The 27,310-nt window shown below is 41.4% G+C and overlaps 1 protein-coding gene across 2 annotated transcripts in view; it reads left to right on the top strand.

The window, feature by feature from the left end:
- The window catches only part of ocrl (OCRL inositol polyphosphate-5-phosphatase), a 181,982-nt gene that overhangs the window by 100,206 nt on the left and 54,466 nt on the right, over window positions 1–27,310 (top strand). For both annotated transcript variants that reach the window (XM_068047560.1, XM_068047561.1), the window contains exons 6-15: window positions 2,298–2,417; window positions 7,292–7,400; window positions 8,864–9,025; window positions 14,982–15,083; window positions 15,293–15,407; window positions 18,963–19,079; window positions 20,970–21,157; window positions 22,449–22,560; window positions 23,582–23,691; window positions 25,900–26,035. In XM_068047560.1, coding sequence (XP_067903661.1) covers window positions 2,298–2,417; window positions 7,292–7,400; window positions 8,864–9,025; window positions 14,982–15,083; window positions 15,293–15,407; window positions 18,963–19,079; window positions 20,970–21,157; window positions 22,449–22,560; window positions 23,582–23,691; window positions 25,900–26,035 — 1,271 coding nt within the window. The remainder of the gene's footprint in view (window positions 1–2,297; window positions 2,418–7,291; window positions 7,401–8,863; window positions 9,026–14,981; window positions 15,084–15,292; window positions 15,408–18,962; window positions 19,080–20,969; window positions 21,158–22,448; window positions 22,561–23,581; window positions 23,692–25,899; window positions 26,036–27,310) is intronic.

Here is a 27,310-nt window from a genome sequence, read left to right as displayed (position 1 = left end):
ACTCCGAAGGAATAAGAAGAACATGTGCTTCAGTATTTATTCTGTGAAAGTCAACATAACTTTATCTCAGTTATGAAGTCCATTCTTCAAACAAAAGTTGCCTTTTTCAGGTGATATAAGTAATGTTGAAGGGGTTATTCAGAAGTTTGTGAACAAGTGTTTTGGATTCAATTTCACAAAATGATTTGAAATTTTTTATGTCGTTCAAATGATTTATAAAGATTTATAAAGAATATATAATTACAATATGGCAACATCTAGTGACATAGCTAATACAGAAATGATCACTTTCTAAGTTTTTGCCAAGGAAAACAATGCTGCTGAAGTCATAATGAAAGAGGAGATAGTTGAGACACTGGATGAGCTAAAAATTGATGGAGTGTTAGAAAGGCTGGCTGTACATAAAGTTGGTAGGTCACCTGGACTAGATGGGATGAATCCAAGGATACTGAAGGAAGTAAGGCAGGGAATTGCAAAGGCACTGGCCATAATCTTCCAATCCTCCTCAGATGGGGTGGTATCAGAGGACTGGAGAACTGCAAGTGTTACACCCTTGCTTTAAAATGGGTCTAAGGGTAAACCCAGCAATACAGACCAGTCAGTTTAACCTCAGTTATGGGAAAGCTTTTAGAAACGATAATCTGGGACAAAGTTAACAGTCCCTTGGACAAGTGGGGATTAATTAAGGAAAGCCAGCACAAATTTGTGAAAGGCAAATTGTGTTTAACTAAGTTAATGGAGTTTTTTGATGAGGGTAAATGTAGTTGATGGACTTCCAAAAGTCATTTGATAACGTGTCATATAATGGACTTGCCAGAAAAGCTGAAGCCCATGGAATAAAAGGGATGGTGGCAGCATAGATACAAGGTTGACTGAGGTATACAGCGCAGTTCTCCAGGGGTCGGTGTTGGGACACCTGCTTTTCTTGATATATATTAATGACCTAGACTTGGGTGTACAGGGCCCAATTTCAAAACTTGCAGATAATACAAAACTTGGAAGTATTGTGATTTGTGAGGAGGATAGTGATAGACTTCAAGAGGATATAGACAGGTTGGTTGAATGGGCAGACACATGGCAGATGAAATTTAATGCAGAGAAATATGAAATGATACATGTTAGGAATAGTGAGGAGAGGCAGTAGAAAAATAAAGGATGTAATTCTAATAGTGATGTAGGAACAGAGAGCCCTGGGATACACATGCACAAATCATTGAAGACGGCAGGGCAGGTTGAAAAAGTGGTTAAAAAGGCATACAGAATCCTGTGTTTTATAAATAGAGCCATAGAGAGGAAAAAAGCAAGGAGGTTATGATGAACCTATATAAAGAAAACTTTGGCCTCAACTAGAGTGTTGTGTCCAATTCTGAGCTACATTTTCGGAAGGATATGGAGGCTTTTGAGCGGGTGCAGGAAAGATTTACGAGAATGGTTTCAGAGATGAGGACTTCAGTTGTGTGGATAGATTGGAGAAGCTGGAGTTTCTCTCCCTAGAGCAGCGAAGGTTGAGAGGAGACTTGATAAAGATGTTCAAAATCGTGAGGGGTCCAGACAGAGCAGATAGAGAGAAACTGTTACCATTGGCAGAAGGGTTGAGAACCAGAGGACACCGATATAAGGTGAATGGCAAAAGAGCCAACTGTGACATGAGGAAAAACATTTTTATGCAGCAAGTGGTTAGGATCTGGAATGCACTGCCTGAGAGTGTGGTGGGGGCAGATTCAATTGTGACTTTGAAAAGGGAATTGGACAAGCACCTGAAGAAAGAAAATTTGCAGGGCTACGGGGAAAGGGCTGGACAGTGGAACTGGCTGACTTGCTCTTGCTGAGAGCCAGCACAGACATGACCGACTGAATGGCCCGCTCCTTCTGTGCTGTAACCATTCTATGATTCTGTAATTCTAAGTGGGCAATTTGAGTTTTGTGACACTGTTGCGACTTCTTAAGATTTTTCTTTCCACTGCTGAAACTTGAATATTTAATCTGAAAGCACAAAGGCTTTGAAAAATTGATTATTCTAGAAGACCATCAGGTAAGCTATTAATATTATTTAAAGTTTATGTGTAATTTTGTAAGGTTAGCTGGATGAATAAAGACAGGATGATTAAACAGTCCACCAACTGCAGATTAAACTAAAAGAAAGTTTAGTTTTAAGTAAAATCTAGGACTTGTGTTGAGAGATCACTCAAGGAAATTTCTTAAGTCGTTTGACAGGAAACCAAACAGTGATTATTTTGCCATGTTCCTTTTGGTTGTGGGAATATGTGACTGTCTGTCTTTTCTTTCCATTCAACAAGCCTTAACTAAAAGCATTGGTGCTGAAAAAGTGGCAAAGGATCCATTTGGAGTGGAATCAGCAAGTTGGCCCCAAGTAGTAGACCCATTACATGGCAAACCAAGTGGAGCAGTTAACTCAGGTAATTGGTCTAAGCTATTACTAGGCAGATGACTTGAGAATGAAATGACAAAGTTGGACACGCACCAGTGTGCAACCTGAATTTACTCAGAACAATTGAAAATCTCAATAGCTGTATGATTTCACTTGACCATTATTTTGCTGTTGTTGAGCTGTGAAGCCAAGATTTAAAGTTTCTAGCTTCCTGAGCATGTGGAATATTTTTCAACCATATTTTATATACAGGTTCTCAAAAGAGAAACAATAGTAAAACAGTACAACAAATGCATGGTTTCATTCTGGAGGAATGCCACCATCTTGATACAGTTACATTTGTATGGAGTGAGTACAAAACAGAGTGCTTGTTAGAAGATTAGATTAGAGATACAGCACTGAAACAGGCCCTTCGGCCCACCGAGTCTGTGCCGAACATCAACCACCCATTTATACTAATCCTACACTAATCCCATATTCCTACCAAACATCCCCACCTGTCCCTATATTTCCCTACCACCTACCTATACTAGTGACAATTTATAATGGCCAATTTACCTATCAACCTGCAAGTCTTTTGGCTTGTGGGAGGAAACCGGAGCACCCGGAGAAAACCCACGCAGACACAGGGAGAACTTGCAAACTCCACACAGGCAGTACCCGGAATCGAACCCGGGTCCCTGGAGCTGTGAGGCTGCGGTGCTAACCACTGCGCCACTGTGCCGCCCTCAGAGAAGACAGAGAACATAGTATTTTCATGTGACCACATTACAGGAGCAGAAGAAGTAGGACACGAAATCTTGGCATTAACTGACCCAATAAGGTCAAATCTAAAGTTGGTAAGAAGAGAAATGAGAAAAAGAGAAGAATTTAATGTTGGTTTCAGAATTTTATGTAAATCTTAGATTATATCTTTATTACTTTAAAATTTGGATTAAATGTAGCCAATTTTAACTCTGAATGGGTTTTGAGTGAGTAAAAATCTAGACCAATGTTTCTCATCCTGGCTCATACCTACCCATCACATTGATTCAGTGAACTTTTACATTAAAGGTACAATGTATCCCACTAACTTGCAATATATTTCTTTCACATTGCCTTCATTGGCTACAAACTACTACACCCTGCAAGAATGGTATTGCCAAAGTTTTCGGGTATGGCCTGCCTTTCAGTAAAACTTTGCTGACTTTGATTTATTGCCTTTCTTGTCACAGAATATTTTGACTTGACTACCTCACAGAAAGAAGTGTAACAGATCTGTCATATTGAACCAGTCCATCATATTCCCAACTTTCTGCTGCTATGTGTCATGAAACTTTATAAATAATATACAAAATATGGAAGTGAATGGAACATGAAGTGTACTGTATTTTAATCTTCAATATTTGGAGAGAATTAGTATATAGAGCACAGTGTTACATGTCACATTTGTGCTTTATCTTTTAAAATATATCTTTTTTGCACTACAATTCTTAATATGACAATAGCAATTGTCATGCACGGAAAGAGAGAGAGAGATACAGCACTGAAACAGGCCCTTCGGCCCACCGAGTCTGTACCGACCAACAACCACCCATTTCTACTAATCCTACATTAATCCCATGTTTCCTACCACCTACCTACACTAGGGACAATTTACAATGGCCAATTTACCTATCAACCTGCCAGTCTTCGGCTGTGGGAGGAAACCGGAACATCCAGCGGAAACCCACGCGATCACAGGGAGAACTTGCAAACTCCGCATAGGCAGTACCCAGAACCAAACTCTGGTCGCTGGAGCTGTGAGGCTGCAATGCTAACCACCGCGCCACTGTGCCGTGATGAAATAAAGAGTGAAATGAAAGAATTGTGAATTTAAAAAGTTAACTAAACAAAATCACAAGAACATGGAAACTTATACACAGTCAAAATGGAGTAGTGACCATGTGACCCCTCCTGTACAGGAAATCCATTAACTCGTTTCCAAAGATGGAGCTCGTTGACCTCATGAAATAGCTCTGGGGAGAACCCCTTTGAAGTTGAAAGGAGCTGTTGCATATTAATGACTGATGTGAATGGACTAACGGAGGATGCTGGAGACAGTCTGGCTCATAGCCAAACCAAGATGAATAAGGTGTAAAGTAGTAACATCATAACAGAATGATTCCCATTCAAGCATCAAATGATGTCCATGGTTATCATATCTTGGCCCATTGTATGGTGACAACAAGGGAGAGGGCCATGCATCTCCTGACAGAAACTAATGAGAGATGTTTTACCTTAAAAAGTAGCTCTCTAGAGAGAGAGAGAGGGGAGATCAATCCAACATCTCAAAAAACCTGTGAGAAGGATCCAGCAGGCAAGAGAAGAACCCTGCTGACCAAGAACAGCCACCACAGCAGAGACATCACAAAGTGAATTTGAGACTAATCATCTGTGAAGGTAAACTACGCACCACCAACATTTAGCTGTATTACAACCACAAGAGCTCTGCAATACCTCCACAAGTTTAAGACTGAATAATCAGGCCTACAACCTTTTTTTAAAAAAAAATGTTGCCTCCCGAGAAGGCTCAATAATCTTCTGTCAACTGCAAACAATTACCACACTTGGGACTTTGTTTAAAAGCACTTCCTGGAAGTCGCATGCCTTAAGCTAAGTAAACAGCCGGGGCCTTATGGACTATGGAACTGTTTGGACTTCAAGAAGTCACATGTCTGGTTTTATGGCTCAGGAATTTTGATTTCGTTTTTTGATATTGTCTGGAGCTCAGTTGGTGTGTATCCTACTGAGAGAGAAGCCACCTAACTCATCTTTTGCCACCTGTGTTGAAAAATCTTCTGAGAATCCAGTGTAATCACTGAATCCACTGGTGCAGTAATTTTCCCGAAAAGCCTGCAAGACTACTCTTCGACCTCTCCTGAACAGAACAGCTCTAGAAAGATCCCAGTGACAGCCATCTATGTGTACCCAGATACCAGACTGAAAGTCGTCTGGAACATTTCATATCCTTTTTTTTTTCTTCAAGAATTAACATGTATTTGGTCAAAGTATTTTTGTTTTTGTAAAGTCGATCTCTGCAGAGCAAGCTTCTTTATTTTTTCCTTTAACTGGTGTGTGTGTGTGTGTGTATGTGTTTGTGTTGGGTTATTTAGAAGGAAATATATTTATACTTTCATATTTCAACCTGTGTATTAATGAGCTTTGCATCTTTATTGAATAAGTCTTGTTTTCTAAAAAATTTGTTTATTAAAGAAACCTGGTTGGTGGGCTTGTATTCTGAAATGGATAGATAAAAGTATACAATTGGCCAGGTTCATAACTGGTTAAAATATTTTTAAAGATATATAGTGACCAGTGGAGTAGTGGGACTAGAGGGAGACAATGGGCTTCTCCAACCTCAGTGTAACACAATCCTGAACCATGTAAAATGTTATACCTAAATGCTTGATTTGGTGGAATTTAGATCCATCTGGTTAGAAGTGGGTTTTAGACAGATTCAAATTTGTGTCCTATTTACACATAGCTTTTCACGGTCAGCTTATTAGCATAACGCTCAGTGCATATTTGTGCATTTACATGGCACACTGGTGGCAAGAACAGGGAAATGTATTTAAGTGAAATTTAAAGGGTGGAGACAGTCAAAGGAAAGTGTCTGAATAGCATAACAAGTTATGTTAATGTTTGGATAAAAAGACTTACATTTATATAGGGCCTTTCATTACCAAGGACGCCCCCAAAGCGCTTTACAGTCAATGAAGTATTTTTGCAGTGTAGACATTGTTGTAGGAAATGCAGCAGCCATTTGGTGCATACCAAGGTGTCTCAAAACAGCAATATGGTGAGCAGATAAAATGTTTTGTGATGTTGATTGAAGGAAATATTGGCCAGGGCACTAGAAAAAACTCCCCTGCTGTTCTTCAAAATAGTGCTGTGGGATCTTTTATGTCCACTTGGAAAGGTAGATGGGGCCTCAATTTAACGTCTCAACTGAAAGGCAGCACTTTCTCAGTACTGCACTGGAGTGTCAGCTTGATATTTGTGCTCAAGTCCTGGAGTGAAACTCGAACCCGCAACCTTCTGACTCGGATGTGTGTGCTACCAAGTGAGCCACGGCTGCCAATCCCAAAGGCAAGGGGAGTAAGAAGTTATAGACAAAAGTTAAATCAAAGGAAACCCAAAAGCCCAGGCTTTTGTCTGCAGACAAGAGCACCCTACTTACCCCTGCCCCACCAACCACAGTTTTGAGAACTGAAGCGAAAGTGGTGATGTGTGAGTTGGTTTTAATGAAGCTGTTTGTATTTGCCATTCCATGGTATGTCCCCATACGTCAGCATTAGATCTTACCTGGAAGGATTTGAATTATAATGAATCTGCCAGTATAAATTGCATTATATTCAGCATTACTCTGAAACAGTGTTTATGATGCATCCTCTGTTTCGCTTGGGGGGGGGGGGAATTTAAACATCCCCACTCTTTTTATTTTCCTCCCACCCAGCCCCCAAATGTATCGGGTGTGGAGATTAAATAGATAACCTTGCCATTGATACTCTCCCTACCTGCATAACCCTCGGATGTCCCCACTCCACACTGCAATCTCACTTCGTGCTGAATCCTCCCACTATGCCCCCATCGTCTGATAGCTGGGGACGCCAACTGCTGGCTTTCCTGACCTCCAGTAGATCAGCCCCTCAATCTGGCCAGGTGGGAAATGGAGTTTTTAAAAAAAAAAGCATGCTAATGAGGTCCTGCAGGACTTCCGGGTTTCCTGGCCACAAACTTGTGCCGCTCCTCCCTCCCTACAGATTTCAGAACCATTGTGTCAGATAGTTAAATATGTGATGTCCTTTCAATTCTGGATACATTAACTAGTTTAAGAAAATTTTTTAAAGTTGGTTACTTAGTAGTTTGCTTCTCTGTTAGAGTTTAGGTTTGATGATGATTTTGCTGATATTCTAAATCTGGAGAAGAAGAATCAACAGAATCAAACTGGGAGCAGTTTTGCACCTGTGGCAATGTCTTCTCGTATCGAGTGAGTAACAAATTTAACTGTCATGCACGACTGTGCAAAATTAGCTGGGACCACAATTGGGCTACTAAAATTGGCCTGTGCATCTTTTGACTAGAGTGGGAAAGGGGAATCAGCCAGGATTTCAAACTTTTGATCCTTATTCAGCGACCTTGAACATCATGCGAAAACATGTTCAGGCTCAACTGCAATATCATTCATGCTTAAAAAGTAGAAAAATCAACCAGAATTTTCTCCTTTCCTCCTTCATCTCTCCTGAAACTGACTCCTTGCTGATGTACAGCTCCACTGGCACTGATCGTCTGCTGGTACCCGGTGGTGGAATGGTAATGTTACTGGACTGGTAATCTAGAGGCCCAGGCTAATTCCCTGGAGACACTGGTTCAAATCTCACCAGGGCAATTGGTGGAATTCAAATTCAATTAATTAATTAAAAACAAATCTGGAATTGAAAGCTAGTCTCGGTTTCATGGCACCATTACTATGATGGATTGTCGTAAAAACCTATCCAGTTCACTAATGTCCTTTAGGGAAGGAAATCTGCAGTCCTTGCCTGTTCTGGACAGCGTGTGACTCCAGTACCACAGCAATGTGGTTAACTCTTAACCGTCCTCTGAAATGGCCTAGCAAGCCACTCAGTTCAAGGGCATATCAGGGATGGGCAACAAATGCTGGCCTGCCAGCGACGTCACATGCCATGAAAGAATAAAAATGAAGATCCAGTGGTCATTATTCATGTGTGAGTTTAGACTATGAATGTCTGTATGCTATCTGACAGCAAGGATCTAATAGAACCCAGTCCTGTCATTACTCAATATACAAACTTTCCAGGAAGGGTTACCAGATAACGAGAAGCATTAGAAATCCTGGCCAGTTTTTCTACTCATGGTAACAAAAGGGCACCATGACATTCTTTGTCATCAAGAGAGAGATGTGATCAAACCTGGGATTGCTTTGTAAGTCTCAGTTATTCATGTTCTTAGCCAACTGAGGCACTAAAGGAGCCACCGTCAGCCATTTTTGACTGTTTCCTGGGAAGTGCCAATTTTAAGTCATTCCTAAAAGCAATTAGCTGTCTGCATGGATTTCTTCAATTCGTATCTTGAGTTTAAAGCATGCTGCTCTGAATTTAATCCTATAATTAAATATTTTTTCATGTGTAGATAAAAACTAGATACCTATCACTGAAAAACTTAATCCTTTCTGGCATTGATTTAAAATCTTAAGTAGAGTGATAACATAAATTGGTGTTCCATTATCATCTTTGCTTTTGACCTGTAGAGTTCAAAGTAATACTAGCTGTTCCCCACATAGCAAGTTCTTGGCTTCATTCACATTGTCGAATTCTTTTAGTAGTTTCTATCCTATATAGGTTCCATATTTCTCTCTCTTTTGGTTGCTTTTCATACACACTTGAAAATAGCACTTAGTGACATAATTATCTTTATGTATTTGTAATGTTATAGACCATCTATTGAGAAGGTTGGGTCATGGAACGGACAACCAAGAGTATCCAACACAATGCGGAAGTTATTTGAGCCAAATAATCCATCTGTGGCCAGAGAAGGTCTGATTAAACACACTCTTGCACGACGTGAAAAAGAATATGTCAACATTCAGAACTTTAGGTCTGTATGATCTTCCATCTCATTTTATAGGATTGTGAGCCTAATGTTAGGGCATGGGTTCTGGATTGATGGCTCATTTCATTTAATTATCCTAACATTTGTCGTAGGGAGTACATTTTTGTCCCATCATTTTAGGCTTATTTTATTCCGTGAGCTCAAAAGCACACTACACAAGTCCAGTGTTTATTATCGTGAGAAGCGAGAAATCACAATCAAGTCTGAAGTTCCTGTTGTCTGACACGTATTTGAAGGAGTGTCCTCATCCAGACAAGTGACTACTTAGAAGGACTTTGTGGATCGAGCTGATCATCCATCTCTATGATGCCATGTTCCAGTTGATTAAGCCATTGAATAAAAACATTGTTGTTTTCATATTTTCACACTTTTCCCTTGGAGAATAGTGTGAAGTAATGGAAGGATTTTCAGGCTGATTAGCAATTTTTAATGTTCCTCTTATCAAGCAGCTATCTAATTTTAAAATTTTTATAGATTCTGCTTCAAAAAGATTTTGAGACAAAATTCCACTTTTTAACCAACTATAATCTCTCATTCCTTGTATCATTCTGATAAATCTTTGCTGTACCCTTTCTCATAATGGATACTCAGAACTATGTGCAGTATTCCAAAAACCCGTGACGTAAAGAATGAATGGTGAGGGAAAGAGTGTGAGAGATTCAACAGCTTGCAGACAGCCACAATGTGCATGGATTCTTCAGTGCTATGAAGGCCATTTACAGCCCCAACACTTTAGGGCCCACCCCACTAAGAGCTCATCAAGGACAGAGGCAGTCAGCATCTGCTAGAGGGAGCATTTCGAAGAGCTCCTCAATCGAGACTCTGTCTTTGACCCAAGCATCTTTAACTCCTTTTCTTAGTACACTACCGGGCTCAGCCTTGGTGCTACCTTGACCCAGAATGAAGATGGAAAAGCCATCCATCAACTGAAGAACAACAAGGCCTCTGCAGAAGATTGAATTCCTGCTGAAATCCTGAAACACGGCAGTGATACATATTACATGTCTGGTGCAATTGCACAACCTCATATCCTTCCTCTGGGAAGAGGAGTGCCAGAAGATCTCAGGGATGCCGTGATTGTGACCATTTTCAGGAAAGGAGACAAATCCAATTGTGGTAATTGCAGGGGAGTCTCTCTGCTGTCTGCCACAGGGAAGATCATTGCAAGGATTCTCCTGAACCGACTCCTTCCAATGGCTGAAGAGCTCCCTGTAGAGCTGCAATGTGGATTTCGCCCACTGAGAGGCATTACAGATATGATCTTCACTGCGTGTCAAATCCAAGAAAAGTGTAGGGAGCAGTGTCAACTGCTGGACATGATCTTATTTGACCTCATGAAAGCATTGAATTCATCAATCGTGAGGGATTATAAAGAGTCCTGCTCAAATTTGGCTAACCGTAGAAATTTATCACCATTCTTCGCCTGCTACTCAATGACATGCAAGCCGTACTCCTTACCAACAGGACCACCACAGTTCCTATCTCATTGCAGACTGGCATCAAACAAGGCGCTGTCATTGCACCAACCTTCTTTTCCATCTTCTTCGCTGCAATTTTGCATCTCACCTCCAGCAAACACCACACAGGAGTGGAGATAATCTGCAGGATAGATGGGAAATTATTCAACCTTTGTTGCCTCCACTCCAAAACAAAGGTCACCCCAACCTCTGTTACTGAGCTTCAGTATGCGGATGACGCATGTGTGTGAGCTCCAAGTCATCGTTGACTCCTTCACTGAAGCATACCTTTCTTTAAGCATCCAGAAAACTATGCCACTCCTGCAGAATCCACGATGAGATGTGTATCTCAGGAGTTTCCTTTCAACGAAGGCAGACAGAGATGACTAAATCCACCATTTCCTTCAAAGTGCCAGCTCTGCCTTTGGCCAACTGAGGGAGAGAGTATTTAGGGACCAGAACCTCAAATCCAGGGCTAAGATAATGGTGGACTAGGCAGTATTGATCCCTGCACTCATAAATGCTTCAGAGACTTGGACAATCTACAGCAGGAACCTGAACGCACTGGAGAAATACCACCAACGTTTTCTCTGTAAAATCCTTCACATTCATTGGCAGGGTAGGCAGTCTAACATCAGCATCCTCTTCCAAGCCACCATTCTCAGCATCGAGGGTGCTAATCCCCAGAACCAGCTTTGCTAGGCAGGCCACAGCACTCGCATGCCTGACAGAAGGTTCCCAAAGTAACTGCTGTACTCTGAGCCTCACTGCCCCAAAAGACTCCCAGGTAGACAGAGGAAACACTTCAGGCACGTTCTCAAAGCATCACTGAAGGAATCCAACATACCCACCAACTTATGGGAAACCCTGTCTCTCAAACTCAAAGTGAAGAAGGTGCATTCGGGAAGGTACAGAGCACCTTGTGAGATGTTGATGGGTGCCAAGTCCAGGCAACAGAAGGAGCACACAGCTCTGAAGTCTCTCGCCTGTCCAACTCTTCAAACGTCACCTGCCCCACATGTGGTATTGTCTGCGGTTCACGCATTAGATAGTGTTACAATCAGGTGAGAAAAGTGTCTAGGGGACCCTTTCAGCCTTCACCTGGTCTTACTGTAACATGATTTAATTTTAAACACACTGTGTTTTGAGCTCCCCTTTGGTGAATCCTTGTTCACCGCTTTCCAATTATAAGGCAAAGAAATGAGCACAAACAGGCTTTCTTAGGTTTAAAGAAGAAAAGTGAAATTTATTAAAACTTAAACTCTAATTCGGTTAACGTCCACGGATACACGCCGCGCCCCATGCTAGCATGCATACACGATACGCTGATGCAAATAGAGACAGAAAGCAGAAGAAAAATAAAGTGGAGAAGTTTAAGGCAATATCTGAAGAGTTTCTTGTTACTGTGCTTCGAGCTCACTGTAGAGTCCTTGCTTGTAAGTAATTCTTGCTTTTTGTTGGGGCCCAGTATTCTTTTTAAACCTTGTTCACTGTAGGAGACTTTTCTGCCTTGAGGTTCCTGTGTCTTCAGTGGATTCCGAAGCTGGTGAGAGCAAAATGAGAGCAGACAGGAGAGAGATGTTCTCAATCCCCCAGGAGCTTTCTCTGTTTAAATTCTCTGTGGCTAATTTAAAACACTCAGTTCAAAACTCTGCAACAGCCAGTTAGTCATGTGACTAAACTAGTCTGACTACGACTTCTGTGTTTTGGGGAAGCATGGAGTGGTTCCTTTGTTCCAACACTGTCTGGTAGTATGCAAAAATGTCTTTCCAGTGAGGGGCCTGGCAATTCCCTGTGATAGGCCCTGTTTTCTTCCCAGCAACAGTCTCAAGTTTTAATGCTCATGTGGTGAAATTAATGTGCCTCATTCTTGGCAGGTGGGGGCCTGCATGACAATAGATTAGTCATGTTAGAACACACTGAACCGGCGTAGAAGCAAGTCCTCAGTCCCGAGGGACTGCCCAAGAAGAACTGTACTCCAACTATGAACTAACCAATACAAAAGCAAAATACTGCAGATGCTGGAAATCTGAAATAAAAAACAGCAAATGCTGGAAATACTCAGCGGGTCAGGCAGCATTTGTGGAGAGAGAAACAGTTAGCGTTCCAGGTTGATGACCTTGCATCAGAACTGAGAAATGTAATAGGTTGTAAGCAAGTGGAACAGGGGAGGGTGGGGAAAAAGAACAGAAGGGAACATCTGTGATTGCATGGAATACAAGAGCAATTAAATGACAAAATACAAAAGGGAGGTGCAAGGTCAAAGGGAGTGATAAAGGGACAAGTAAAGAAACAAAGGATGTGTCTAGAGGTGATGTGAATGGCAGAATGATGAACAACTGCCATCTGAAAACAAAAACAAGAGTAAAACCAAAATCTGCAAAGAAAAAGGAAACAAAATGGGGGCAGAAGTTACAGTCTGAAATTGTTGATCTCAGTGAGTCTTGAAAGCTGTAAAGTGCCTAATTGAAAGGTGAGGTGCTGTTCCTTGAGCTTCATTGGAACACTGCAGTAGGCTGTGGACAGAGGTCAATGTGAGAGCAAGGTGGAGAATTAAAATGACAGGCGACCAGAAGCTCAAGATTACACTTGCGGACTGAACAGAGGTGTTCCACAAAGCAATCACCCGATCTACGTTTGGTCTCTGCAGTGTAGAGCAGACCACATAATGAGCAGCGAATACAGTATAGTAAATTGAAAGAAGTGCACATTATTAACTGTTTCATTTGGAAGGAGTGTTTAGGGCCTTGGATGGTGAGAAGAAGAGAGGTGAAAGAGCAGATGTTGCATCTCCTGTGCTTGCATGGAAAGGTGCCTTGGGAAGGGGAGAGGTGATTGAGGGGTGGACCAGGGCATCTCAAAAGGAACTGTCCCTTCAGATGCTGTAAGTGGGGAGACAGGAAGATGTGTTTGCTAGTGGCATCACGCTGGAGGTGCAGAAATGCGGAGGATGATCTGTTGAGTACAGAGGCTGGTGGGATGGAAGGTGTCAACAAGGGGAACCTTGTCGTGGTTCTGGGAAGGAGGGGAAAGGGTGAGAGCAGAAGTGCGGGAAATGGAGCAGACACAGTCAAGGGCCCTGTCAACCGTGGTAGGGAGGGTGGGGGCGGGGCATCATGTAATCCTTGGTTGAAGAAAAAGACCCATCAGAAGCGCTGGTATGGAATGTTACATCAGAACAGATGTGACAGTGATGGAGAAACTGGCAGAATGGATGGAGTCCTTCCACAATGCAGATTGTGAAGAAGTGTTGTGGAAGTCATATGAACTAACCAATGTCTTGTACCGATACAACATTGTTACCTTGCTTTCATATTCAGTGCCTCTGCATAAAACCCAGTATCATTATTTTCTAGTTTATGGGCTTTTCTACCAACCCTCTCCCCTTTTCTACCAACCCTCTCCCCTTTTCTACCAACCCTCTCCCCTTTTCTACCAACCCTCTCCCCTTTTCTACCAACCCTCTCCCCTTTTCTACCAACCCTCTCCCCTTTTCTACCAACCCTCTCCCCTTTTCTACCAACCCTCTCCCCTTTTCTACCAACCCTCTCCCCTTTTCTACCAACCCTCTCCCCTTTTCTACCAACCCTCTCCCCTTTTCTACCAACCCTCTCCCCTTTTCTACCAACCCTCTCCCCTTTTCTACCAACCCTCTCCCCTTTTCTACCAACCCTCTCCCCTTTTCTACCAACCCTCTCCCCTTTTCTACCAACCCTCTCCCCTTTTCTACCAACCCTCTCCCCTTTTCTACCAACCCTCTCCCCTTTTCTACCAACCCTCTCCCCTTTTCTACCAACCCTCTCCCCTTTTCTACCAACCCTCTCCCCTTTTCTACCAACCCTCTCCCCTTTTCTACCAACCCTCTCCCCTTTTCTACCAACCCTCTCCCCTTTTCTACCAACCCTCTCCCCTTTTCTACCAACCCTCTCCCCTTTTCTACCAACCCTCTCCCCTTTTCTACCAACCCTCTCCCCTTTTCTACCAACCCTCTCCCCTTTTCTACCAACCCTCTCCCCTTTTCTACCAACCCTCTCCCCTTTTCTACCAACCCTCTCCCCTTTTCTACCAACCCTCTCCCCTTTTCTACCAACCCTCTCCCCTTTTCTACCAACCCTCTCCCCTTTTCTACCAACCCTCTCCCCTTTTCTACCAACCCTCTCCCCTTTTCTACCAACCCTCTCCCCTTTTCTACCAACCCTCTCCCCTTTTCTACCAACCCTCTATGAGATAAATAATGTCGACACAAATCTTCAGCTACAAGAGCAGCCCATCTTACCAAAGCCATCTCAGTAATGTAAAATAGCGGTTGGAGTGCCTAAGACAATTTCACACTTGTGCATTTTGCCATCATCACATTTACACTACATGTGAATAGAACTGGTATTTTTTAAAAAAAATCAGATGTTGAATTTCCCTTTGGAAAGTTCAGTTTTGAATCCTAGATTGTGACTAGATGAAAATTTCCTGTATGATTCTGTCTCCAGGTTTTTCGTTGGCACCTGGAATGTGAATGGACAATCTCCCGACACTAGTTTGGATCCCTGGCTTCGTGCTGACCCTCAACCACCTGATGTGTACTGCCTGGGGTAAGAGCCTTGTAATTAAATAGTCATAGACTAAAACAAATGTATTTGTACCAATATATGATTTATTTATTATAGTTCTTTCTGTTACTGCTACCTAATTAGAATCTTTTGAACAGTAACAGCCTTACCTTACACGATTTATTTTTCTTTTTGATGGATTTTGATTGTGGTGTTCACTTTAATCACTGGTTCTTTTAATTGATATTAAGTTTTCAAGAGTTGGATCTGAGTACCGAAGCCTTCTTTTACTTTGATTCTGCCAAGGAGCAAGAATGGCTGAGTGCTGCAGAAAGAAGTTTGCATCATAAATCCAAATATTACAAAGTAAGTTACAGTTCCTCCAAATTGGAGAAAATTTTAAGTACCTAAATATTTGAAGAGATTTAAATGTAAGTAATTGATCAGTTATCTATAAAGATTCAAACAGAAACTCTTTATTTTGAAGAACTTATTTTTAGGAGGAAAAATGGCCTTCATTTTCTGTAGTCCATTCATGAAGACCTCAGCAGTTCTAATCAGTAGTGAAGCTTTTATTTATTAGAAATTTTTAAATATCGTAGGAATAAATCTCTACAAGAAACTGCTGCTATTCTCCTGTTTTTACCAACTGTATAAGAAGTCTTTCCAAAAAGGTATCAATTTTTGCATAGGTTAGGGGGAAGCCCTTCTACAACTACGCAGCACAATAAAAGGGAAACTGAAAATAGCACTGAAGAGTAAGCATTAATATGGTGCTTTTATGTCCTCAAAGTCCCAACACCTTTAGGGAAGATGGTAAGAACAAAGTTAATATCGCAGAAGGATACACACCTGAACTTTCATAACCAATCTTTTCTATTTTTACAGATGCTGACTAACCTGTACATTTCCAGCATTTTTAAAAAATATGTAATTGTGTCTGGAAGTATTTACCACCTTCCATATTGAGTTTTCTTGTATTAAATTCACATTATGATTTTAAGGGAGAAGAAAGTATAATTATTTTTTTTAAAACTCGGGGAATGTGTTTTAATATTGGGACACTGGAATCAATAAACTATTAATCCAAAGGTATCCAATGAATCCTTAAACTTCATCTTAACTTCTCATCAAGGAGGCATCTGGGGTTTACTGAAAATTAGCTATTTTTGAATAGCTAGGGTTCAAGTGATAGAAGGAGCCGTCAACAGTGCTATCAAGCGGCATTTGCTCAGCAATAACCTCACTGACACTCAGTTTGGGTTCCACCAGGGCCACTCAGCTCCTGTCCTCATTACAGTCTTGGCCCAAACATGGACAAAAGAGCTGAACTCTAAAGGTGAGTAACTGCCCTTGACATCAAGGCAGCATTTGACCAAGTATGGTTCCAAAGAAAATCTGGAGTCAATAGGAATTGGGGAAAACTCTCCATTGGTTGATGTCATACCTAGCACAAAGGAAGATGATTGTGGTTGTTGGAGGTCAATCATCTGAGCTCCAGGATATCACTGCAGGAGTTCCTCAGGGTAGTGACTTACACCTGACCATCTTCAGCTGCTTTATCAATGACCTTCCTTCCATCATAAGGTCAGAAGTGGAGATGTTTGTTGATAATTAATGTTCAGTCCCATTTGTGACTCCTCAGATACTGAAGCAGCTGTGTCCAGATGCAGCAAGCCCTGGACAACATCCAGACTTGGGCTGATAAATGGCGAGTAACATTCGTGCCACACAAGTGCCAGGCAATGACCATCTCAAACATGAGAGAATCCAGCCATCGCGCCTTGATGTTCAATGGCATTACCATCGCTGAATCCCCCGCAATCAACATCCTGGGGGGGTTACCATTTACCAGAAACTTAACTGGACCAGCCATATAAGTACTGTGGCTACAAGAGAAGGTCAGAGGCTGGGAATTCTGCAGCGGGTAACACACCTCCTGACTCCCCAATGCCTGTCCACTATCTACAAGGCAGAAGTCAGGAGTGTGTTGGAATACTCTCCACTTGCCGAGATGGGTGCAGCTCCAACAATACTCAGGAAGTTTGACACCATCCAGGAGAAAGCAGCCCACTTGATTGGCACCCCATTCACCACCTTCAACATTCACTCCCTTCATCATCGACACACAGTGGCAGTAGTCTGTACCATCTACAAGATGCACTGCAACAATTCACCAAGGCTCCTTCACCACCACCTTCTCAAGGGTAATTAGGGATGGGCAATAAATTCTGGCCTAGCCAGCGACGCCCCCATCCCATGAACAAATATAAAACAATTTGAAATTCTAAATCAGAGGAGGTATCCTTGATATCTTTTACAATTGGGCACCATCAGTGTAATTTTCCCTTCAGGCATCCGTATTGGATTAGAAGACTCTCCACTAGCATATTTCTTGGCATGACAGAATGAATTGATTATCCTGTGACACTGGTGGGTATTGTGGGAAGAAGTTAACAGCATGCACAGCTAGTTAAATCTTTCCAACTGAAGGAGACAGTCTGAAAACAGGAATCCATGGAAGGCTGAAACAAGGAAAGTAAAGTTTAAAGTTAAATATATTCAGCTGAGCAGAATAGTTGCACTTCAATACCATAGTGAAGGAATGTTAAGTTGTCTTTCGGATTAAAGGCCGACTACCCGACCCGAACCTGACGGGACTCAACGACCTGTTTCCGGTTCGGGTCGGGTCGCACTTCCGGGTCCGGCGCTCGGGCTGGGTCGGACCCACTCAACACCACCTCCGGTAAGTGGCTTCACTGTTAATATAATTTTTGGACTGGAAATGTGATTTTGTTAGTTATTTTAAGCTTGTGCAGATAAGCAATAAAGTGAAAAACGGAAGGTGGGTTAACTGATGGTCAGGTCGGGCACTGGAAAAAAAATGGAAGGACTCTGGCCAGGTTGGGCTCTGGTTGGATGTGGTTCTGTCGGGCTCAGGTCGGATTTCATTTGCAGACCCGAGCCTGCCTTTATTTTGGATGAGATATTAAGCAAAGGTCCTGTATGCATTAGAAATCTGCCAAGTGGAGGGAGGTGGAATTGAAGGACCAGTTTCCCTGAGCTTTCCACACAGATGCCACTAGCTGACTGAGGCCTGAGAGCAGATCACTTGTCTATTCTCACAGTTGGGGAATTGTATGGCAATGGTAGACCCAAGAAAAGAGGAATGAAAAAAAATTGCATACCTTTACCTTCTCCATCCCCTTGCAAAAATATCGCAAGACTTACTGTTACTCCTATATAAAAGCAAAATACTACAGATGCTGGAAATCTGAAATAAAACATGACCCTGAGCTGGTTGCTTGCCATTTCAACAACCCCCTGCTCTCATGCCCACATGTCTGTCCTTGGTCTGTTCCAGTGAACATCAATGTAAGCTCGAGGAGCAGCACCTAATCTTTCAATTAGGCACTCTACAGCCTTTGGGACTGAACATTGAGTTCAATAACTTCAGAGCATGACCGGCCTTTTTTTGTTATAGTTTTTATTTTATTTTAGTTTTAACCGTCTGCCTGTTTTTCATGTAGACGGAGCTGCTCATTATTCTGCTATTAAGTCTCTCTGGACTAATGCTTTGTCTTTCACCACAAGCATTAACACACTCTTTGCCTTTGTCCCAGGACAGCTTTGTTGTTTAATCAGACCCCTTCCCTTTTGTTCTCCTGCGCCCCCGCCCCCCCCCCACCACTTGCTTAAAACCTAATTCTTTTCTGACCTTTACCAGTTCTCATGAAAGGTCACAGACCTGAAACATTAACTCTCGCTCCACAAATGCTGCCTGACCTGCTGAGTATTTCCAGCATTTTGTTTTTATTTTACTGCTGTTACTCCTTTTGTGTATGTTCCCTGTCATTCATAGGTGCTCACGAATGTAGATTGTACCTTGATTTTTTTTCTCTCCTGTTTGCCATGTTTTAGATTAAATTGATTCGTTTAGTTGGAATGATGATGATCGTGTTTGCTAAAAGGGAGCATGAAAAGCACATAAGAGATGTGGAAGCAGAGACAGTAGGGACAGGAATCATGGGAAAGATGGTAAGAACAAAATTAATATGGAAGGATACACACCTGAAATGTCATAACTATCTTCTCTCGTTACAGATGCTGACTACCCTGTACATTTCCAACATGTTTTTTATTTTTAATTGTGGCTGGCAATATTTACCTCTTTCCACATTGAGGTCTCTTTTGTAAATGTGACAAAAACAATTCACATCATGATTTTAAGGGGGGGGGAAGTATAATTATAAAAAAAGTAAGGGATGTATTTTAATATTGGGATCAATAACCTATTAATCTAAAGTTATCCAATGAATCCATAAACTTCACAGTAACTCCACGCAAAGAGCCATCTGGGTTTTACTGCCAAGTCTAAGCCTAAATTTGGCTTGTCGCACCACGTTCCATCAACCAATTAGGATTGATCTCGCATTTGCGTCACCCACGGCCAACCTCCCGTTAGGATATGCACAAGCTATTGAGTAAATGCGTCATTGAAGAAGCAGCCAGTTCATAGTCATGAACTAATTTCTTCATTAACTTCATGATCATAATTAGCATAATTAAAATTTAGACACTTGAATATGCAAGTTGTTTCATAGGGTTAACTGACAATGAATAGTGGAGGTTGCAAAGGCAGTTCAGTGACGTCATGGTAATTCAGCATTAATTGACTTGCTAAGTATCTTTTGGGCCTCCTTATCTCGAGAGACAATGGATACGCGCCTGGAGGTGGTCAGTGGTTTGTGAAGCAGCGCCTGGAGTGGCTATAAAGGCCAATTCTGCAGTGACAGGCTCTTCCACAGGTGCTGCAGAGAAATTTGTTTGTCGGGGCTGTTGCACAGTTGGCTCTCCCCTTGCGCCTCTCTTTTTTCCTGCCAACTACTAAGTCTCTTCGACTCGCCACAATTTAGCCCTGTCTTTATGGCTGCCCGCCAGCTCTGGCGAATGCTGGCAACTGACTCCCACGACTTGTGATCAATGTCACACGATTTCATGTCGTGTTTGCAGACGTCTTTATAGCGGAGATATGGACGGCCGGTGGGTCTGATGCCAGTGGCGAGCTCGCTGTACAATGTGTCTTTGGGGATCCTGCCATCTTCCATGCGGCTCACATGGCCAAGCCATCTCAAGCGCCGCTGACTCAGTAGTGTGTATAAGCTGGGGGTGTTGGCCGCTTCAAGGACTTCTGTGTTGGAGATATAGTCCTGTCACCTGATGCCAAGTATTCTCCGAAGGCAGCGAAGATGGAATGAATTGAGACGTCGCTCTTGGCTGACATACGTTGTCCAGGCCTCGCTGCCGTAGAGCAAGGTACTGAGGACACAGGCCTGATACGCTCGGACTTTTGTGTTCCGTGTCAGTGCGTCATTTTCCCACACTCGCTAAGTATAATTTAACAGTTTAAATCAGAGTCTGAAATTGCTACAAGTTGTTGAGATTAATTTCTCACTATACTCCTTTGATATCTGACATGTTAATAGCATTAGACAGCTAGTCTACTGAATAGATCAAAATCTATATATTTGTAGTTAGCAATGTTTCCAGAATGTAGTTGAGCTGAATACCTCAGCATCCTCTGGGGTAATGATGTTAGCTTCTTGATGAACCTTTTTCTGTAAAGATGGTATCTGTTCTCAATTGAATCCTCTGCTCCTGATTAAAATTCTCCTTCCATACTGGTAGCTGCATTTGAACTAGCTGGCCTGAATTTTACTTCCTTGACCTTGGGAAACTTAACACAGCTTTCTCAATTTTCCTCAGCAAATAAGATAAGTTCAGATGTGTAAATTTTTCTTACAGGTGGAAAGGAAATTGATGGAAAGTTAAATCCTAAAACAGTATCCTAATAAAATCCATTTAGGGAGCCTATCCTAAAACTGAATTGAGAAAGACTAATTAACATGTGGATGTCCCCATTCTCAGGGTAATAAAGGTGGAGTGGCAGTACGGTTTGTCTTTCACAACACAAGCTTCTGTATAGTGAACTCCCACCTAGCTGCTCACGTGGAGGACTTTGAGAGACGGAATCAGGATTACAAAGATATCTGCGCTCGCATGACGTTCCAAGTATCTGAGCAGAATCAACCTTCTATAAACATTAGTAAACACGAGTGAGTATCGAAAAAGGCTGGAGGAATGTCTGCTAGTGGGGATTAAGTAGTGAAGAGTTGATATTCAGCCAGTGTAAGCACAACCATTTGTTTTGTGTGTGTGAATTTGGTACTCATCAAGGTGAGGAATATTTGCACTGGGTCATACGATACTGTTTCAATGCAGGCACCCAGTGTTGGACTCTAGCGCTTCAGAGTCAGGAATAACATGTTAAAATGCAGTATAATGCACCCTTTTCTGTGCTCCAACAATGTATGTCATCCCCAATCTCAGAAGAACACCCTCCCTTACCTCACTAACATTTCTTACACCAGTTTCTCTGACTTTGGTTACCAGTTAGTAAAAAAATTTCTGCTGTAGGTCCATCCATGCTCACTGAAAACTGGAATGAAACAGTCTAAAGTTATTCTATTCAGGACTCTTATGAAGAGAATACAAGGGGATTTTTTTTTTTGTCCCTTCAAATTTGAACCCAGACTGCTGAGGTGAAAAAGCAGTGCTGTGTTGCAATTCGGGCGTCTTCCAGTATAGTTTTTACTTGTGCTTAATGCAATAAGTCAGCTTCCATAAGCAAGCCTGCACTTCCTATGAACTTAATTCACCTGAAGTATATCATAAAGCATGCCAACAAATGAACAGTGAACACTTACTATTTTGGAGGTGCACTGGAAATTGTACAGACTATCCACTGTGTCCTTCAGATCCTTTTCAATCAGTGGAAAACACAATGCTGATTTAGCTCTGTGTAAAACCTGCCAATCACATTTATTGCAAGAAGTAGTATATAATCAAAAAAAATCTGCAGGTAGACCTAATAAACACAGCATTTCTGTTTCAAAACAACCCAAAGTATTTTTATGCATTTCCTAACATCTGGCAGTAGAGGGCTGTTGAAAGAGGATTAGTCCTCTGCCATCCAGGTACTTGGCACAGGAAAAATGTAAAAAAAAAGTCACAACATTAGAAATGAAGCACCATTAGTTGTAATAGGCAGTGAATAATATAGCTAACATGAGCTGCAACTGCAAACCAAGTAATCCATAACTTTCATAAGTGGAGTTAAAAAGCAGATTTCATTACCTGTCTTTCTGGAAAAGTTGTGCTATGTACAATCTTTCAAATGTTCACAACACAGAGGTTCCTGTTTGAACAGAGCACTTCTTTGTGAATGGGGATCATCATACTACCTTGTGCAGTAAGAAGAATTTTTGCATGTAATTTCTACATCTTTCCAAACCAGTTGCAGCATTTTCCGACCTTTTCTCATATTATTTATATTTCTTGTCTCAGTGTTATTATTTGGCTCGGGGACCTGAATTACAGACTCTGCCTCCCAGATGCCAGTGAAGTGAAGGCATTGATAGAGAGACAAGACTTAAAGAAACTATTGGAATACGACCAGGTAAGGAAAGTTAAATCTTTGATTTTATACTGTTTTGCTGAATTCCTTGGAGTTGTGAAAATAGTGTCACTAATAATTTCAGTGCAGTCATTGGAACTGTAATTATAAGTAATACATTTTCAAATGTGCTGATTTTGTTTGGCACTGCTAACTTGTTTATGTTGTTATACTTGAGAATGCCTGATAAGTTTTGTGACTGCTTATTAAAATATCCAGGTTTGGTGACTATACCAGCAACCCGTTTCTATATTTAAATATCACTAATGGAACATCTGGAGTATAAGTAGAATGTTGAAAGATGAGCAGCTAATTGCAAAATTTCAGATTTTTGAGTGTGATCAGCATGGAGAGAATTTAATCCTGTTCCCAGTAGCTTATTGGGTATATTTCCTACTGAACATGACCCAATATACCTCTTATTGCTTGCTTTTTGGATTCAGCTTAAATTTCAAGCATATTCAGCATATTTGTTTCAAGTAATATTTATATGTGTTAGTTTTCAGAATCGTTATATGAGCTGGAACTTAAATTCAGGCCTGTTTTAGGTCAAATTGAAGAACAAGACAGGAAGAAAAACTTTGAGGAAGTGATGGCAGAGCGCTAAAATTACCAAAGTACTGTCAAAATTTCCAGGAGAGAGAACTTTTTGCAAAAGCACAATTTTTTTTATTCCTTTTGTATTATTGACTAATTGCTCATCTTGGAAAGTGTGATTTTGCTTCAAGACCTGGTATACCTTTGAAGGTATTTAAGGGGGAAAGTATGTCCTGATAGCAATATAAAACTCCAAGTAAGTCTTTACTACTTTGCAGTTCAGAGAAATGTTGGTGTAGGTTTGTATTTTGTCGTCACATATGGCAATTTGATTTCCATATCCTTCTCAGTATATCTGTATTGGAAGTGGATGCAATTTGCATTCTTTCCTTTGTTTTTAACTTAAGCTAGGAGCATGATTTTATTAAAATATGTTTAATATCTGATTATGGGACAATTATTTGGTTTATATCCTTATGTTTTTCAGTTGAATATTCAGCGCCGAACGAAGAAAGCTTTTGCAGACTTCAGTGAGGGAGAAATTAATTTCAGACCAACTTACAAATATGACACCAAATCAGATCAATGGGACTCGAGGTAGATAATCTTGATGGACACTTTTGTTTATGATGTTGTGAACAGTGGTATCTAGAAGAAGCCCGTTCACAAAGATGTTAAGTTGCCTGTCAACATACACAGATTTGATGATGGAATTGGTTAAATATCATGACCAGCAGTTTCCACTTTGGGCACAGTTGGGGAACTGGATGCAAATTGCTCTAGTTTTAAGAAGTGTTTTGCTCAAGTCTCGGCACAATTTTATTTGCATGTTGCCAAACGAAAAATCTTACTTGAACCTAAACAATTGGACAGCATTGTAGAACATTCTTTTTAAATTTTACATTAAAAAATTCCTTGATGTAGTTGAGAGTGGTAACCTGGTGTGATTAATACAGCTTAGAATCAGTTTACTGAAAATGAATTTAAAATCTATACAGAACCATTTACTAGTTACATTGGTCTGTTGTAGAAGGTTTCTTAAATTTTTTAATATTTAAATACTTTTATAACGTGTCTGTTAAGCGTCCATGCGCCGAACCAAAAAAATTTTAAATTTTGCGAGCGTCCTCGAAGGCCCACAAATGGATGCAATTAGCGAAAAAAGCACAGATTTGGTCTGGGGGTTTGACCCATTTTATGGGTGAAGCCTCCTTCTTGCAATTTTTAAAAAATTAGCCAAAAGATTGCGGAAAGTTGATTTGCGCTAGACATAATTTGCATTTGAAATGCCTCGATCTTTTGTGCTGATTTGGCCGATTTTTGGCTGTAGAAATTCCTGCCCAGCCTTTTTTCATTTAACAGTCCTAGCTTGGTGTCACTTAATTTCTACTATCTGATTCACTTTGGCTTCTCTATTCACTTTTCAACCTTGATGGTATTGTGTACTCTGAATGTTGGCCCTTTACTTACCCCAATTTTTTTTTTAAATTGAGAATTTAAGAGATGTGCCAGTTTGACCCAGCTCAAAATGTGTACTGGAACAATCAACTATTAATTAGCAATAATTTATTGGGCTGGATTTTGTGTAGGAGGCGGGACTCCTGGTGTCAGGCCGAAAAGGCAGAAAGAACACCGCCTCGGCCTTATCCTGCCCCCACCCCCCCATCAAACGATCCTCTGGTCTTTCTACATCAAAGTTTCACATACCGGAATCCCCGTCCCTTTAAAGACGGCGATCCTACCTCCATGAGCTGCCAGCCAATCAGAGGGCCGGCAGCTCAGCAGTATCGGCAGCGCCATTGGGAGTGGTGACCACTGTCAATAGTGCAGAGGCCTTGGACCCAGGCCCAGCGCTGGAACACCGGACCTGAGGTAGGTGAGGTGGGGTCGTTGGGACCAGGTGAGGGGGTGATCGTGCAACCCAAGAGGAGGGGGTCCAGGCATAAAGTGGTTGTCGGCAGGTTTGCTCTGTAGACCACAGATTGCCTACAGAGGAGGCCCCCCCCCCCCCCTCCCCTTCCCTTGCCATTCGTAAGATCCCAGCAGTGGCGGGAAGAGGCCATTAATAAGCCAAAGGTGGAAACAAAATTCTCAGGAGTGTAACTCCTTCCTTTAGCAGTTGAGACAATGTATGCTAAATTTTACCTATACATTGTTTTATACTATCCAAAGAATAGAAGTGTTGATGTTAGCATTGGGCACCAAGGACATCAATGTAAGTTTTTCACCATAAATGCAAAACTCGCCCAGATATTTAGCAAAGAACTTGTAATTTTCAAGCAAGTTTTATTAGAGATTTTTTTTTAAATTTTTAAGTTGTGTTCCAGTTTAACTCACTGTTTTGGGTAAATCTTTGCTGCTGCTCTATATTAAAGTATAGTGTTGTCTAATTATTGTTAATTACAACCATTTGACTGTTTAGATATTTCATTTTCTCCCCTCAAGTATGAAGCAAACTAGCCAATTTTCTTGGCTGAGTGTCAGCTGGACAGCTATCCCAATTTCCTTTTAAGTGGGTGTGTTTGCTGGGCATTACAGAATACTGGCACACTTTATTCCTCTTCCCTAGAGTCCCAGCTCTTTTCTTCCTTCTTTTCTTCCCCCTTGCCCCCAAAATCAAGGCAATGATAAACCACTGCTTGACACTGGCAACTCATGTAAACCATGAATTAGGTCTGTGTCCAGAAAAGGTGTGCACTTCCTATTTTGATATTTTGCCTACTGTGAATATTTCCTGCTTATTCTGTATATTGTATCACAAGATTGTTATACTGTTGTATCATGCTGACTGTTTCTCCTTGTCAGTGGCAAATGCCGTGTCCCAGCATGGTGTGATCGTGTGCTCTGGAGAGGTGAAAGTGTACATCAAAAAAGTTATCGAAGTCACATGGAGCTTCGAACCAGCGATCACAAGCCTGTCAGCTCACTGTTGGATATTGGGGTATGTATTGTTTGTGTGTGTATGTGTCTCTCAATACTTTCCTATTGTACATGAAAAATCTTTCCCACCACTAGTGTCAACTGTACCCACAAAGCTGGTCAAATCTGCCCTTTTCTTTCCAGCTGCATTTCTACAATCTGTTCTTCCAAAACAATTCTGCTTAGTTTTGTAGCACCTTCCTCCAATCTTCTAACAGTGTTTGTTAACTGATCTGTACTTCCTGATTTACCTCGTCTTCTCTCCTACTCTTTTTTTCAACTTTGGTGTTCAACACATTTACCTAATAAAAACAATAAAAATTAAAAAAAAACCAAAATAATAAATAAAAAGTGGTTGGAGTAAGGTTAGTGAAGAAATTTCCCAGGTTGAGGTAGCAAACAGGTGATGGACTAAATTTAAAAAGAGATGTTGAACCCAGTTTGAAAGAGTGAGAAAGACCCTTTCTAGCACATTCAGTATTTGAATTATCAAGAAGTAATTTAGGTTGGTTTAATTTCAGTGGGTGAAAGCATATACAAAACTCTGTTTCTTTTCTGTTATAAGAACAAACTATCTTCGATTAGGACTATAATTTCAAGCTTTTGGTCTGTGAAACAGTATTAGGTAAGGAAGCAGGATGAAAATATAGACTGCCTCATCCCACAATGTTGGCGCTGTCCGTTCAGTTTTGGAGAAATGGTAGATATGCAAGCTGTCCTTCCCCCTCTCCGCTAACCTGGACTATATTTACTGCTGATTTTTATTTTATGAGCACAGGAACAATGACAGGAAAAGACCCTTTGGTCCTTCCAACCTGTCCCACACAATTGTAATTTCTTCACCCGGAGTGGTGAGCCTGTGGAACTCGCTACCACAGAAAGCAGTTGAGGCCCAAAACATTGTATGTTTTCAAGAAGGAGTAAGATATAGCTCTTGGGTCTAAAGAGATCAAAGGGTATGGGCGAAAGCAGGAACAGGCTACTGAGTTGGATGATCAGCCATGATCATAATGAATGGTGGAGCAGGCTCGAAGGGCTGAATGGCCTACTCCTCCTATTTTCTATGTAATAGTTGTGTATCACTATATATACTCTCGACCCCATGCAAAAGCCATATGATCTCCTAGGAGAGGCAGAAAACCAGATAAATTGGGGTGATGGAGAAATTTGGAAAATTACACTCCTCTGCAACCTCCCCACCAGGTGATCACAACTAGTTCAGGAGATCACTCAGTTAGTTCCTTGCTGTACCTCCACCAGAAACGGGTTCAGGGCTTTCTTGAAGGAATTAAGAAAA

The sequence above is a fragment of the Heterodontus francisci genome, chromosome 15, assembly GCF_036365525.1.
Source record: "Heterodontus francisci isolate sHetFra1 chromosome 15, sHetFra1.hap1, whole genome shotgun sequence".
In the NCBI taxonomy this organism is placed as follows: domain Eukaryota; kingdom Metazoa; phylum Chordata; class Chondrichthyes; order Heterodontiformes; family Heterodontidae; genus Heterodontus; species Heterodontus francisci.
This window is presented reverse-complemented; position numbering and strand designations above follow the sequence as displayed.